This window comes from Globicephala melas, chromosome 12, assembly GCF_963455315.2.
Source record: "Globicephala melas chromosome 12, mGloMel1.2, whole genome shotgun sequence".
NCBI classification, from domain to species: domain Eukaryota; kingdom Metazoa; phylum Chordata; class Mammalia; order Artiodactyla; family Delphinidae; genus Globicephala; species Globicephala melas.
Window position 1 is genome coordinate 65,808,544 of NC_083325.1, and position 13,016 is coordinate 65,821,559.

The following is a 13,016-nucleotide window of genomic DNA, read 5'->3' on the forward strand; positions in this document are numbered from 1 at the left end:
GCATGGGAGCTGGAGCTAGGCTGCCTGGGCTCCAATCCTGGCTCTGACACTACCTGTGTGACATTGGGCAAGTCACTCAATCTCTCTGTGCCTCCGTTTCCCCAGTTATAAGATGGGAATGGTACTACTGATATCTATTATAGTGAGAATTAAATGTAAATATTTAGGACACATGATAAGAGCCCCCCAAGGTGTTAGCTGTTTATTATAGGGTGAGTCTGAGACATTCTCTTAAGGATCAGGTGCAGTTCAGAGTAAGATGGAAGCCTTAGCAAGGGCTAGAGATTTTCTCATTTGAAAGTGAAAAAGAAGAGACTTAGATCAATAAGAGAAAACTAGTAATACCAAGCTGGGGAAAGAAAGGAGGGAGACAAAAGCATTAGTGGAAAATAGAGGCATCTTCAAAACCTAACAGAAGGGAAGGCTACACCCATGTTTCTTGAGCCAAATAATCAGCTTGAACAGCTTGAAACCAGAGTGAGAGAAAACAGGCCAGGGGAGGATGGAGGGAAGGGGATTCATGATTTCTCATGGAAGTGTGGTGAGAGGAAAGAAGTGAAGCAACTTAACAGAGGTGCTTTCGAGCTTTCATTTTTAGTGCCAAGTTATTTAAGCACTGGTCTTGGCCAGGGGGTTGGCTGGCTTAATCAGATAGTTTCTACTTAAAAGATGGTCTTCGTTTTTGTTTGTGGCCTCATACTCCTCTTTTGAAACACACACACTCGAGATTGAATAAATTCCGGTCAGAAAGTCAAGTGGTAGCAGCTTGGGGGGCCACGTGGCAGTGGGCGCAGCTCTGGGGTGGGCCCTTGGGGGGGCTCCTTGGCGTGTGTTCTTGTTGTGGAAAAGCATTTCACCTCCTGTGCTAGGAAGGCTTGCGAAGGTGAAAGCGCCTGTTCAGAAACTCTCTCGATGTTCACATGAGCCAGGAAGCGAGGAATCCGATGCATGGGTACAGCGTACATGCCCTGGGCCCTTAGAGGCCAGATGTGGGGACTTGCGAATTGAAGAGCTTGGAAACCAGCTCCAAATCAGGACTGGAAGTATCTGGCAAAGTCGCTGCCCCTTTAGAAATTCTGGGAGGACCGCGGTCAACTCTCTTCTGGGGGCAAGCAGGGCAGGAGTGTCTGGCCCTTCCTGCGGGCATGTCCCCCACTCCACTCCTCCAGGGGGGTCTTTCTCTGCCCATTCATCCTCGGCAGAGAGGACGCCCCTTGTTCTGTCCATGATAAACAGAACAGACCATGGCGCTGGGAGGCCCTAGGGAGATTCAGTCGAGGGTCCCTTCACTTACTAGCCATCGTGCATGGGCAAGCCACCTTGCCTCTCTAAGTCGACCCCTCCCTGTCCAAATGGGGGTTGTGTGAGGATTCTGTGACAGTACCTGCAAGGTAGCAGGTACCTGCAATACCTGCTTCATAAAATAGAGGTTGCTATTCAAATGGTAGTGTTGTCTTAAACACAGTCTCACCATTATTTAATACATCCAGACATCATTATAGAAACACCAAGCTCCCAGTACAGGGAGATCCCCCCAGTGGATCCAGTGCAGCAAAGTGGGAACCAGCTCCGCACCCATGACCGCCTGAGGGCATGGTCCCCTCCAAGGATGCCCTTGACGGACTGCTCAGACAGTTTCTCTTGCCGGCCTGGCTGCTGCTCTGGCTCTAGGCTTTCTGGAAGCCAGCTGAGTGCTCACGGCACCATCTCCAAAGATGCCAGGGATGCTTAGCTGCCCTTAGGGTGGCGATTACCAGGCTGAGCAAACCACCCAAACTTGTGGCCCCTTGGCCCTGAGCCTGGTCTGGTATTAATAGAAAGTAGGGATTGGGATGAGACTTAGAGGTTGGTCGAGAGCCCTCACTCCAGCCCCTGTGCCTCCCCACGGTGCCTGTCCCACCACCTGCTTCTCCAGCTGATGGATGGAACTGTACACCTGGGCCCCATCAGGCTTCCCTTCCCACCGGGTTAAAGGGCTGAGGTTGCCTCCCAGATGGTCTCCTCGAGGAGCTTTCTCCCCTCCACTCCATCCTGCACATGCAGCCAGAGATACTTTCCCCTGACCTGCTTCATACGGGACCAGCCACATTCTGGAATTTTCTTTCACTCTTGCTCTCTTTGCAGTCCACACTCTGACCTCCCCATTCTGACCTAGCCATTCCCTGAAAAGATGCTCCTCCCCTGAGCCATTCTGCCTTTTATCTGGATTTTCACTGCACACGTACTTCCCTTCCCCATATCCCCTTAAGCAAAGCAAAATCCCTGCTCATCCTTCAAGTCCTAACTCATTTGCTGCTGCTTCTGGGAAGCCGTTCCCATGTCCCTCGCTCCTCTGTTACAGGTGTCTTCATGCAGGTGTCTCTACAATGTTGCGCCCGCTGGAGGGCAGGGGCCTTCCATCTCCGCATCTCCCCTCCCCAGCACACAGCACTGTAGGGGCTTACAACTTATTTTGAGATTTGCAGTGAATTCAGTGGGGCATGAGCCAGTTGGAGATGGTTCAGGGTGCTGTGGCCCTTCCCGCAAGAATGGGATGTCAGGGTGGCCCTGAGGTCATGTTCCAAGCACAGGTGACATCTTTCAGGCTGTGACATGACACAGCCCAGGCTGGGGGTTTCATACCACCCCCACACAAATACCCCCATGTAGCAGCAGTATCACAGGACATTAATAAAATCAATTATTGGATAAAAATCACTGGTTTCCAGTGCTTCATTTTGTGCTATTAGCAGGAGAATGCTGTTTCAAAAGGAGATAACAGAGAGAGCGAGCGAAAGGGAGAGATCAATTATCAGATAAGATGCAGTGGTGCCTGAGATGAATGTGTATGTGGGCGAGCGGCCCCCCCTTACCTGCCAAATGTGGGCCGAGCGCTTGCACTGCTGTCAGCAGCACCTGCCCTGGGCCTTCCTGTTTAGATGCCCTGAGTGCAGAAGAGCATCCTGGTCAATGATGGGATGGGCGGTACCCGGGCAGCTTCAGATACTTGCACAGCGAGGAGGGTCAGTAACACATGAATGAACATCTCACCCTCGATGCCAGCCCCAGGGCTCCAGCCCTCGTGGTCCAGGTCGGAGCCTGGTCAATAGGTTCTTCCTGGCACAGGACTCTTTTGGCTTTGATGCACCTGAAAGGTCTGAGCTTCGTTGATAGAGACCAGCTCTCCCCAACGGGGTCAGCACTAGTACCCACTAGGCAGTGGCTATCAAGGGAAGCATCCACTGTGCTGAGGCCCTGAAGCCCATACCTCCTGCTGGCTGTGTGGAGTCTCTGTTGGCTGCAGAGCTGGGGTGGGCAGAGCAGAGGCGGCAGCCTGGGCTCTGGGCAGGAGCCGTCGCCTCCCTGTGTGAATCCCCTCACCTCCTCTGCACTGGAGGGTCCAGGAGACAGAGCTCTGCTTTGGGCTCTGCCACCAGCCACCCGAGCGACCTCAGACGAGCCAGTAACCTTTCTGAAGGCTTGTCTTCCCTACTCTGCAGAGGGTCTTGGGGAGGGTGAAACGGTATCGTGAATGCAGAAGCCGCCTTATACATTCTAAAGCACTGTCTTCGCTTGTGGTGAGGGTTGTTACTTGCTCCCCCGTGGATGCTCCTTCAAAATAAGCCCAGATTCCTGGGTTGGAGGAAGAAAGGGACACACAGGCATCCGTCTGGTGGGTAGCGCACCATTATAGATGGATTGCTTACTTCTCATCGCCGCCTTCCTGTGGCAGAGGAAGGAATGACAGTCACTGTGTACCACCTGCTATGCGCCAGCCACTGTGCCAGCACTTCTCACCAAGTGTCTCAAATTACCCTGGAGAAGTGGCCCCTGGGGTTAGTATTCTAGAATCCAGGTCCCAGCCCTGCAGCATCCTAGCTGTGAGATCTGGAGCCAGCTACCTGGGCTATAGAGCCTGCTTCCTTGTCCATGCAGTGGGAATACGAACGACATCCATCTCCTAAAACTGCTCTGAGAACTACACGAGATAATGAGAGTATATAGGTCCTAGCACAGTGCCTGGTATGTGAGCACAGCACTCGTTAAATGGTAGCTGTCATTGTCATCGTCATTCTGTTGTTATTATTATTGCTCATGGTTTTATTAACGTCCTACCTCTGCCCCTATCTTTGAGCTAAACCTCGCCAGCACAAGCCTGGTCTTGGCGGCTGGGCACTGACAGCCAGAGGGGGGCTGAGAGGACCGGGAGCCGTCCTCACAGACTTCCTGTTCATGTCACACAGATTCCGGATGCTGACTGGGATGACCTATGGGACCAGTTTGATGAGCGGCGGTACCTGAATGCCAAGAAGTGGCGCGTTGGTGATGACCCCTATAAGCTGTATGCTTTCAACCAGCGGGAGAGCGAGCGGATTGCCAGCAGCCGGGTGGTCCCAGACACTCGCCTTTTCAGGTACTTTTCCGACCCCTCCCCACAGTTACGTCAGGTCCACAGCAGGCCAGCTTTGTGCAGCGCCCAGTGCCAGGAATCGGGCCAGGGAAACCGTTCGTTGCCAGGTAGACACGAGGGGCTCTGTGATGTTGCAGTTTGCCCCGTCTGTGCTTCTTGCTGCCGTGAGCCGTCCCAAAGCACCCCGTGGAGAGGGAGGAGGCCTCCACCTGCACCCTGCCGCCCTCACCCGGGGCTCACCCTAGGCATACCCGCCAGGAAGTCATGGAACACTCAACACCCTACAGCCAGAACCTTTCTCCCCTGGCAGATTCCCATGGCCTGGCCTGGCTCTCACACTGGGGGAGGGCAGGCCTCTGGGCAGTCAGGCTGGTGGTCTCTGCTGTCGCTGGGAGGTCCCCCTGGCTTCTCTTCTCACGTGCCAAGATGTCAGGCCGTCAGAGGTCCTACAGCCTGACCTTTTGGCACGTGAGAAGAGAAGCCAGAGGGGCCTCCGCTGTCTGCTTCGGAGCAGCCCTTTCACACAGCCTCTGTCCTGCTATCCCCTTGGTCAGGCCCCCTTCAGATGGGTTGCAGAGATCAGGCCTGGGGCAATGTGGAAAGCTTTGTTTCCCAGCAAAATGAGGCTTTGTGAAGGCGCTTCGCCTCTCAAGCCTTCCTAGAGTCAGCCAGCCCTTTGCTTCCTGGGGAGGCCTGAGGAAGCAGGTCAGTCTCACCCAGTGCCTCCCCTCCTCACCTCCAAGCTGGGAGGCCCAGCTGTGCCAAAGACTCATGAGGGCGTGTTTCCTGTCTGCTGCGGGAAATTGACTTGGCACCCAAGGTAGCAGACCGGCAAGCTTGGGGTAGAGGGGCTTGAAGGCAACGTCAAATGAGAGACTGTAGGGTTGCTGTTAGCTTCTTAGCTTTCTGTGTCTGTTTGGGCCTCTGGGTACCGAATTGTGGACACTGGGGTTTAGAAGCAGGACAGTAAAAATTCTCATGACAAACGAGGCTGGTCGATCAGGTGGTACCTAAGTTGGTGGTATGGGAAGGCTGGTGGACTCAGTCTTCCCGACTAGGCTGCACAACTCAGAACCTTGACTTATACAGTTTATTTCCGTGGAGGGGTTTGACCAGTCCTGGTTAATCACCATCACGCCTAAGAGGAGCCGGAGTCCTGGTTTCCCCCATGAATAAAGCCAGGGGACTGAACTGGTTGAGATCTATGCCTTCTCACTCTGAGAGTCTGTGAACTCAACCCTCTCCTCGAGGTACCCAGGAGATGCTTCCTTAGCGGTGGGACCTGGAAGCCCCCTTTACCCAGGACACTCCCTGCTGCTTGCCTGAAAGCTTCAAGTCAGAGTCTTGTACTATTCCTATTAAAATTCCCCAGCACTTACCCTGGTCCTTGGACATGATAGAATTTTATTTAAATATTAGATTATTTTATTTCGCGGGGTGGAGAGTATGTATAGGAGAACAGGGAAGAGAGAACAGGCAGAAGGCTGAGAAGCTCCACTGGGTCTCCAGCGTCCAGATGCTGAGGCCCTGTAGAGGGACACAGGGGCACCTCCTCGCCAGGAAAGGGGCTGGTGTATCTGGGTGACAGCTGTCGGAACTGCCTCTGAATGCTCCCACCTGCAGGGAGGAGGCGTCGGGGAATTCACTGGGCAGGCAGATTTGCGGGGATACCTGACCAGGACTAAAATCTGCGTTCACCCTGTTTTATGATCTGAGAGGCAGAAATGAAAGCATTTTACAGGGCTGGACATAGTGGTAGTTGTGGGTGAAGAACTCAGCCTGTCCCCAAGGATCTGACTTCCCCAGGTCCAGTTCCAGGCTCCCTACCTAACCCAGTGTGTTTCTTCCGTGAGGTAAGTGTGATCTTCTGGGATTGCAGCAAGAAGGGAAGAGAAGATTTAGACAGAATGCAGACACCCTTTGGAAGACAACGAGGAAAAGTGTATCAGCCACATGTCTGCCTCGGGACAGTGACCTTGCTCTGTGGGAGCTCGGATTGTGTTACTCAGAGCAGTTCAGATTTATGGATCCTAATCTGAAAGAGCAGGAAGGGGAGACGACAGGGCATTGGGAATGAGGGCAAGCACATGGGACCAGGCAGCCATGGCACGTGGTCCCGCCTGCTGTGCACAAAACGCTAAGCAAGCCCTGACAGAAGTCACCCGCTGATCAGCTCTCTGAGGCTGAGTTTGGTACGGGACTGACCCTGTGCCTGGATCACCCTCGTGGTGATGGGAGTTCCGGAGACTGCAAAGCCCAATGTTCTCCTCTCAAGTGGGCCCCCACTGAGTGGTGACTTTCTGTCTCCAGGACCTCCCATTTCCAACCCTTACCTCCCAGGGAGTCCGTGTCCTTGAGGTTGAAGTCACCAGCTAAGTCCCTTAATCCTTCTGTGATTCTGGCCTCTCTGCTGTATCCTGTCTTCATCCTCTTCCAGCCCTGGGGCTTGCCTGCCTGGGCCCATTCTCAGGCCCTGCCTGTCCCCGCTCTGACCAGCTGTGGCTGCTGGTGACCTGCGTCTACCTGACCAGGGGTTCTCAGTGGTGACTGACATTTGGGGCTGGGTAACTGTAGGTAAGGGGGGCTGTCCTGTACTTTGGACGTTTAGCAGCGTCTCTGGCCTCTACCCACGAGACGCCAGTAGCACCTCCCCGAGTTGTGACAACCAAATATGTCTCCAGACGTTGCCAAATGTTCCCTGGGAGCGAAACTGCAATGAGAACACCTGCCATAACGCCAGCCCTGCTTGTTACCTGAGTTCTCAAGAATGAAACATAAATATGCCTTCTCAGCCCCAGCAAAAGGATGAGGCCATATCTTCCCCCTAAGTCAGAGTCAAGCAGAAGGCAGTACAGCCCAGGGGTTAATGATATAGAGTCTGGGATCAGATCACCCTGTTTCCTGTCTTGCCTGTGCTGCTGACTAGCTGAGCAAACTCATCATTACCTGGCTTCCCTGGTCCACACTTTCCTCTTTTGAAAAGTAGGGATAAAAATAACAATGATACCTATCAAATGCGCTTTTCATAAGGATCAAATAATCTATATGTAAAGTTACTTACATACTCCTTAGCAAGTAGTAAAAAAAAATTTTCATTGTTGTTATTATTGCACGGTAATAATATGGGCAGGTTGGCACTGCAGGGCCAGGAATGGAAGGGAAGTGTCGTGGCGGGGGGTCTCCTGAGAAAACTGAAGATACTCAGGCAAGAGAGGCAACCAAACGCCGAGTGTCAGGAAGGAGCATTAGGGAGATCACTTCAGTTGTCAGGAGAGGTGGGGGTCAGGGAGGAACAGAGGAGGGCCTCAAGGGTGAGTTCAAAGCTGGAGAAATGGGCGTGGAGTGTTGGTCATGAGTGGGGGTCCCAGCAGTTCTCAATCCAGGCATCTCATAAGAACCACTTGGGGAACTTAAGAAAGGCTGATACCCAGCCTCCAACCAGCTGAAGTGTCTCTTTTCTGAGTTCCCCAAGTGATTCCAGGAAGCAGCCAGGGTTGAGAAACGCCGTTCCAGGTACGTGTTTCTCAAACTTAAATCACCTGAGGTTCTCGTCAAACTGATCCAGCAGGTCTGGGGTGGGGCCTGAGAGTCTGCATTCCTATCAAGCCCCCAGGTTCTGCCGATGGACGGTCCATTGATCACACTTCGAATAGCAAAGGCTTAGAACGATGGTTCTCAAAGTGTGGTTTCCCAGACCAGGAGACGAACAACACCGGCATCACCTGGAGACTTAGAACTGCAGTTTCTAAGCTTCCCCCCGGAACTGCCGAGTGAGGCACTCTGGGGTGGAGCCTGGCGATCTGTCTCAACAAGCACCACCAGTGATTTTGATGCCTGCTCAAATTTGCAAACCACGGAGCATCAGCTGGCACTGCGGCTTCCTTTTGTGGGTCAGATGAAGTCCATGGGTGGGTGGGTCCAGCTGAAAGGCCCAGGGTTTGAGTACAAAGTAGGCCCTGGTATAAAGATGCCTTCCTGCCTACAGGCTGCAGCCCTGTCCCTCTGTCCAGGTGATGGGGCTCTGTCTCAGGCCCTGTAGAGACCTCTGGCTTCTCTGCCCCTTCCTCTTCTCAGTTTCTTCAACCACAGGGTGTATATGCTGCCATCCTCTTGGCAATTGGCATCACCTTTACCAAGAAGCTCCTACTGTGGCCATTGGCCCACTCTGGACTCCTGGTTCCTTTGTGGGACCCGACCCCATGGACACGGCTTCCCTCTCCCTGTCCATGTTCCAAGCATGCCTTGCAGCTAAGGTTCTACTAGTTATGACACCAGTTGCCCTCTAGGGGGGAGAAATCTTTGATGTGTGATAGGAATTCAATAAATGTTAGTTGAGCAAATGAAAGGGAGAGTAAGCCTGGAAAGACAACTGATAACTCTTTTCCTATCTGCCTGATGGGTAAATAGGACAAGAGGAGCTAGAGGAAGCCCCCTTCTCCGTATCCTCCCATCCTCATGGGCTTCAGATAAGGGACCAGGAGAAGAACCTCTGTTAAAGGAAAAAGGCCTTTTTCCCTTAAAGAGTTCTCATTACTGAGAAGAGAAGAGTGAAGAAACAGCATGTGAGAGGGGTCTGAGCTTATTAAATTTGCTTCAGATTTTCCTACCACAGTAATTGCATTGTGATTTATAGGATGCGTTTGAGCAACGCCTGAAACAGAGCTGTTAGCTGAGCATCAGAGCAGGCACTGCTGAGAGAGCGTGCACTGGGCAGAATGGCTTAGGAATCCAAAGGTACCCAGGTGGAGTGAGGAGGGGAGAAAGGAGGAAGACTGCGGAGGTTTTCACCAACCACCCACTGTGCTGATTGAAAAGCGAGTGCATTGGTGGCGTGGAACGCTGACAAACAAGTCATGGCGGGGTGTCACGTGATAGAAGAAGCCCCAGAGGGGCCAGGGGCTTGATCCCCTGTGTGAAATGGGATAGAGTCACCATCTTTCTCTTGGTCCTTTACCCTGTGGAGTCTACGGTATTTTGTGGGAGGCAGCAAGGTTTACCTGGAGCCTGGGATGACTGAAGTGAGGAGTAGCAGATAAGACTGGGGGGCAGGCTTTGAACTCTCCATTCCAGGGTTTATGGGGGCCGTGGGGCCCATGGGGTCAGCAGTGAGGAGAGTTTAGAAATGAGTTCCTACAGTTTCCAGTGGGTCTACTCATTCACCCTTCAGGGTCAACAGCCTTCCCCTGCCCGCCCTGCCCCTTATGTAACATTTGACATTTTCACCATCTTGAGATGGAAACCTGCTGTCTTGGGGCTTCAGACATGTCTTTGCTACAGCTTGGTCTCCCCACCCCTGATTCAGGCCCAGTGAGAGCAGTGGGGACAAGGTGACCAGCAATGGCCTTCTGCCCATCCCTGCCCTGTCTCGGCTTGTTTTCTCATCTGTAGTTGGACTAGATAACCTCAAAGCTTTCGCATTCCCTGAATGCCACACAATTGTAGACGGGTTCATTCTTCCGTGGTTGGCCTTCTCTTCCTGATATAAACATACGCTCCGCTCTCCCAGCCGCCTCGGCCTCGTGTGAATACAACACGGGGTGCTTCAGGGGCTTCCCTGGTGGCGCAGTGGTTGAGAGTCCGCCTGCTGATGCAGGGGACACGGGTTCGTGCCTCGGTCCGGAAAGATTCCACATGCCGCAGAGCGGCTGGGCCCATGAGCCGTAGCCGCTGAGCCTGCACATCCGGAGCCTGTGCTCCGCAACGGGAGAGGACTCAACAGTGAGAGGCCCGCGAACCGCAAAAAAAAAAAGACTCTGTCAACACGGGGTGCTTCATTGGGGCATCCTAGTCCCGCATTTTCCCCCTAAGGCCCATTGTTCTGTTAACTTGGATGAGAGCCTTCATTTCCAGGGCACTACCTAAGTCCTGTGGGGCCGCAAGGATGAGTGGATGTGGCTGCCTGTGTTGGGGGCTGGAGGTGGGGTACCATAAATATTTCAGTGAGGAAGAGACAGCGTCTAGCTGGGGTGAGGCTGAGCACATTTCCCAGGGGGGTTCTGCTGTTTATCAAGCATTGTCTGGTCGAACAAACAGTCCTCATTTTCCAGTCCTGCCGCCCCCACCCGTCACCACATTCTGGTGACAACAGCTGGATTTGCTATCATCCAAGTAGCACATAAAACGTCTGGCAGACAGGAAGCCATGAAGTGGAGGCACACCCCTCGTGAAGGGGGGAAATATTTTGATGAGGCACATGTATACTTTCGCTGTTGCCTAGCAATGCTTATTATGGGGTCGCTTTGATTGCAGGGGAGCAGGTGGCAGGGTGGATGCGCCCGTGAGCTGTGAGCTGAGAGGAGTGAGAGCTGGGAAGCCTCATTAGGTCACCTCCCCCGGCCATGCTGGGTTTGACTGTTCCCCTCGGCGGCATATCCTCCTGGGCTCTGTCCAGTGCGGTGCTAAATCATTCCAACAGTGGGATGCCCATCGCTTGCCTGGAGGGAAAATTCCACACTTCGATAATCTCACCGGGAAGACGTTTTTCCTTTGCTTCTTTTCATCCTGGGAAACGAAGGGGCTGTGGCCCAGTCTAGGATTGCATTTATCCTTCCTTGAATTTACTCAGTTGGAGTGGCTGCCGAAGATCATCATCGTTTCTATCCTTGTCCTCGTCACTTAGCAGTAATAGGATCCAGATCTTTGTGGCTGGAATGGCTAAGCGTAACAAATGTTCATATTCCCTCAGAGTCAAGGCAGCTCCACTAGCTCAGCATAGACTTGGTGATTCCAGATCAAGGTGGAGGGGAGGGGAGGGGAAACCCATCGCAGACAGTTAGCTTTGCAAACAAGCTCTCCCATCTGCTGCATTCTGGTCTCTGTGCGCCATTTTTCAATACAGGAGTTTGCAAGCCCGTTGACAGTGGTTCTGAGAGTGCTTCACTCCAGAGCATCTGAGAGTTTCAGGGAGCTTTGGAAGGGAATAGCGGGAAGAGTTTCCCAACAGCCTGGAATCTCTCAGCAGGAGAACTGTGTCTGCTGCCCTGGGTACCCCTGATTGCAGGACCACTTACAGGCCCCGGGAAGGGGTTCTCTCCAGGGTGCGGAGGAAGAAAGACCACAAAGGCTGAGAGAGCAGGGCATCTCTGGGCCAGGATTCCTTCCACTCAGGTCCCCTGTTCCTTGTGTGCTGCCCCTGCAGGTCCCTCCCTCAACCCCTGGCCTGCGCTATGAGATTCGGACAGATTTCCCAAAAGGGCAACTCTTCAGCCTTTGAAAGGGGGCCAGTCAAGAAAAGCTACTGATGAGAACTCATCTGGACAAACCGCCTTAGCTAATGTTTTCTCACACCTTGTTTCCTAGTTAATTCCCACCAACTTGACTTCCCACCACTGTGCATCTCACTCATTCACTCATTTCCCCATTCATCCACTCAGCACATTTACTGAACACTAACTGCATGCAGAGCTCCGTGCTAGGAACTGGTCTCCGCTCCCAGGAGCTCATGGTCTAGTGGGAGAAGTGCACAGCAACGGGTTCCTGATGCTCAAATGTGGATTGCCCTGAAGCCATGTCCTTATTTCTGGAGTTAAGGCACAGCCTTCCCGCCCTTGATTTCCAAGCACCCATTTCCTGCCCTGTCTCTGGTTGGGTGTAGCTATTTCTGTCTTGACCATGGAACAGAACACAGGAGTTAGGAGCTTTCCCATAGGAAAAAGACAAAATAGCATTAGGCTGGCATAAGGAGGAGAAGGAGTTTACACGTGAATGGGAAGCAGAGGTTTTTTGAAGGAGGCAGCATCTGGACCGCAAGAACTAGGGGAGACAGGTAGGATTTTTGCAGGTGGGAGGCATTCCAAGTTGAGGGGACAGTGTACCAAAGGCAAGGAGATGGAAGAGCCACAGTGTTTTGTGGGAGTCAGTCCAGTTTCCTTGGAGGGTGGGATAATGGAGGGGATGAGTGGGGGAGGATAATTCTGGAAGGGATACTTCGGGTCATATTGGGGCAAAGCCTTGGATTTGGGGCGAGGACCTTACAGTTAATTCAGTAAACACTGGAATGCTTTCACTTTCACACTTGATCTGGCCCCTCATCAGAGCAACCCTGAGAGATGCCCTAGATAGCACATCTTGGGGCAGCACCATATTTTGGGAGCTCCTGCCTGGGGGAGGGGACCAAGCCCAGCCTGAACCTGGAGCCGGCCCAAGGCGGTGGAGCGTAATGTGGGATCTTGGCTCTGAGGCTCTGGCATCCTCAGGGTGGGAGTGTTGTGTCTTACACCTGGGAGTTTACTCAGAGGTGAGGTGGGAGAGATGAGAAACCAGAACTGGTCCGGCAGGAAAAGGAGCTGGTAGGGACCTGGAAAAGGGGGTTTGTTCTTGACCCCCAAACTAACTGCTGGGCTTCAGGATTGAGTACCAGTACTGGCTGTGGAGATTGGGGCAGAACAGCAAGACTAGCAGATTAACCATATACCTAGGTATGGAAATTCAGGCTCAGATAGGTTAAGGGACTTGTCCAAGGTCGCACAGCTAGTCAATGCTTGGGTTAAACTCAAAATCAAGCTTTTAGATTCTAGGTGAGCGTGTGTGTGTGTGTGTGTGTGTGTGTGTGTGTGTGTGTGTATACACATATACATATAATTCTGTCACAAACATAAAACCCCTATTATGGCCAGGTTCACTGAGT

At 52.7% G+C, this 13,016-nt stretch overlaps 1 protein-coding gene across 4 annotated transcripts in view; it reads left to right on the forward strand.

The window, feature by feature from the left end:
* GALNT14 (polypeptide N-acetylgalactosaminyltransferase 14) overlaps window positions 1-13,016 on the forward strand; it is a 223,840-nt gene that overhangs the window by 129,482 nt on the left and 81,342 nt on the right. For all 4 annotated transcript variants that reach the window (XM_060309623.1, XM_060309624.1, XM_070046883.1 and 1 more), the window contains exon 2: window positions 4,224-4,393. In XM_060309623.1, the coding sequence (XP_060165606.1) occupies window positions 4,224-4,393 (170 nt within the window). The remainder of the gene's footprint in view (window positions 1-4,223; window positions 4,394-13,016) is intronic.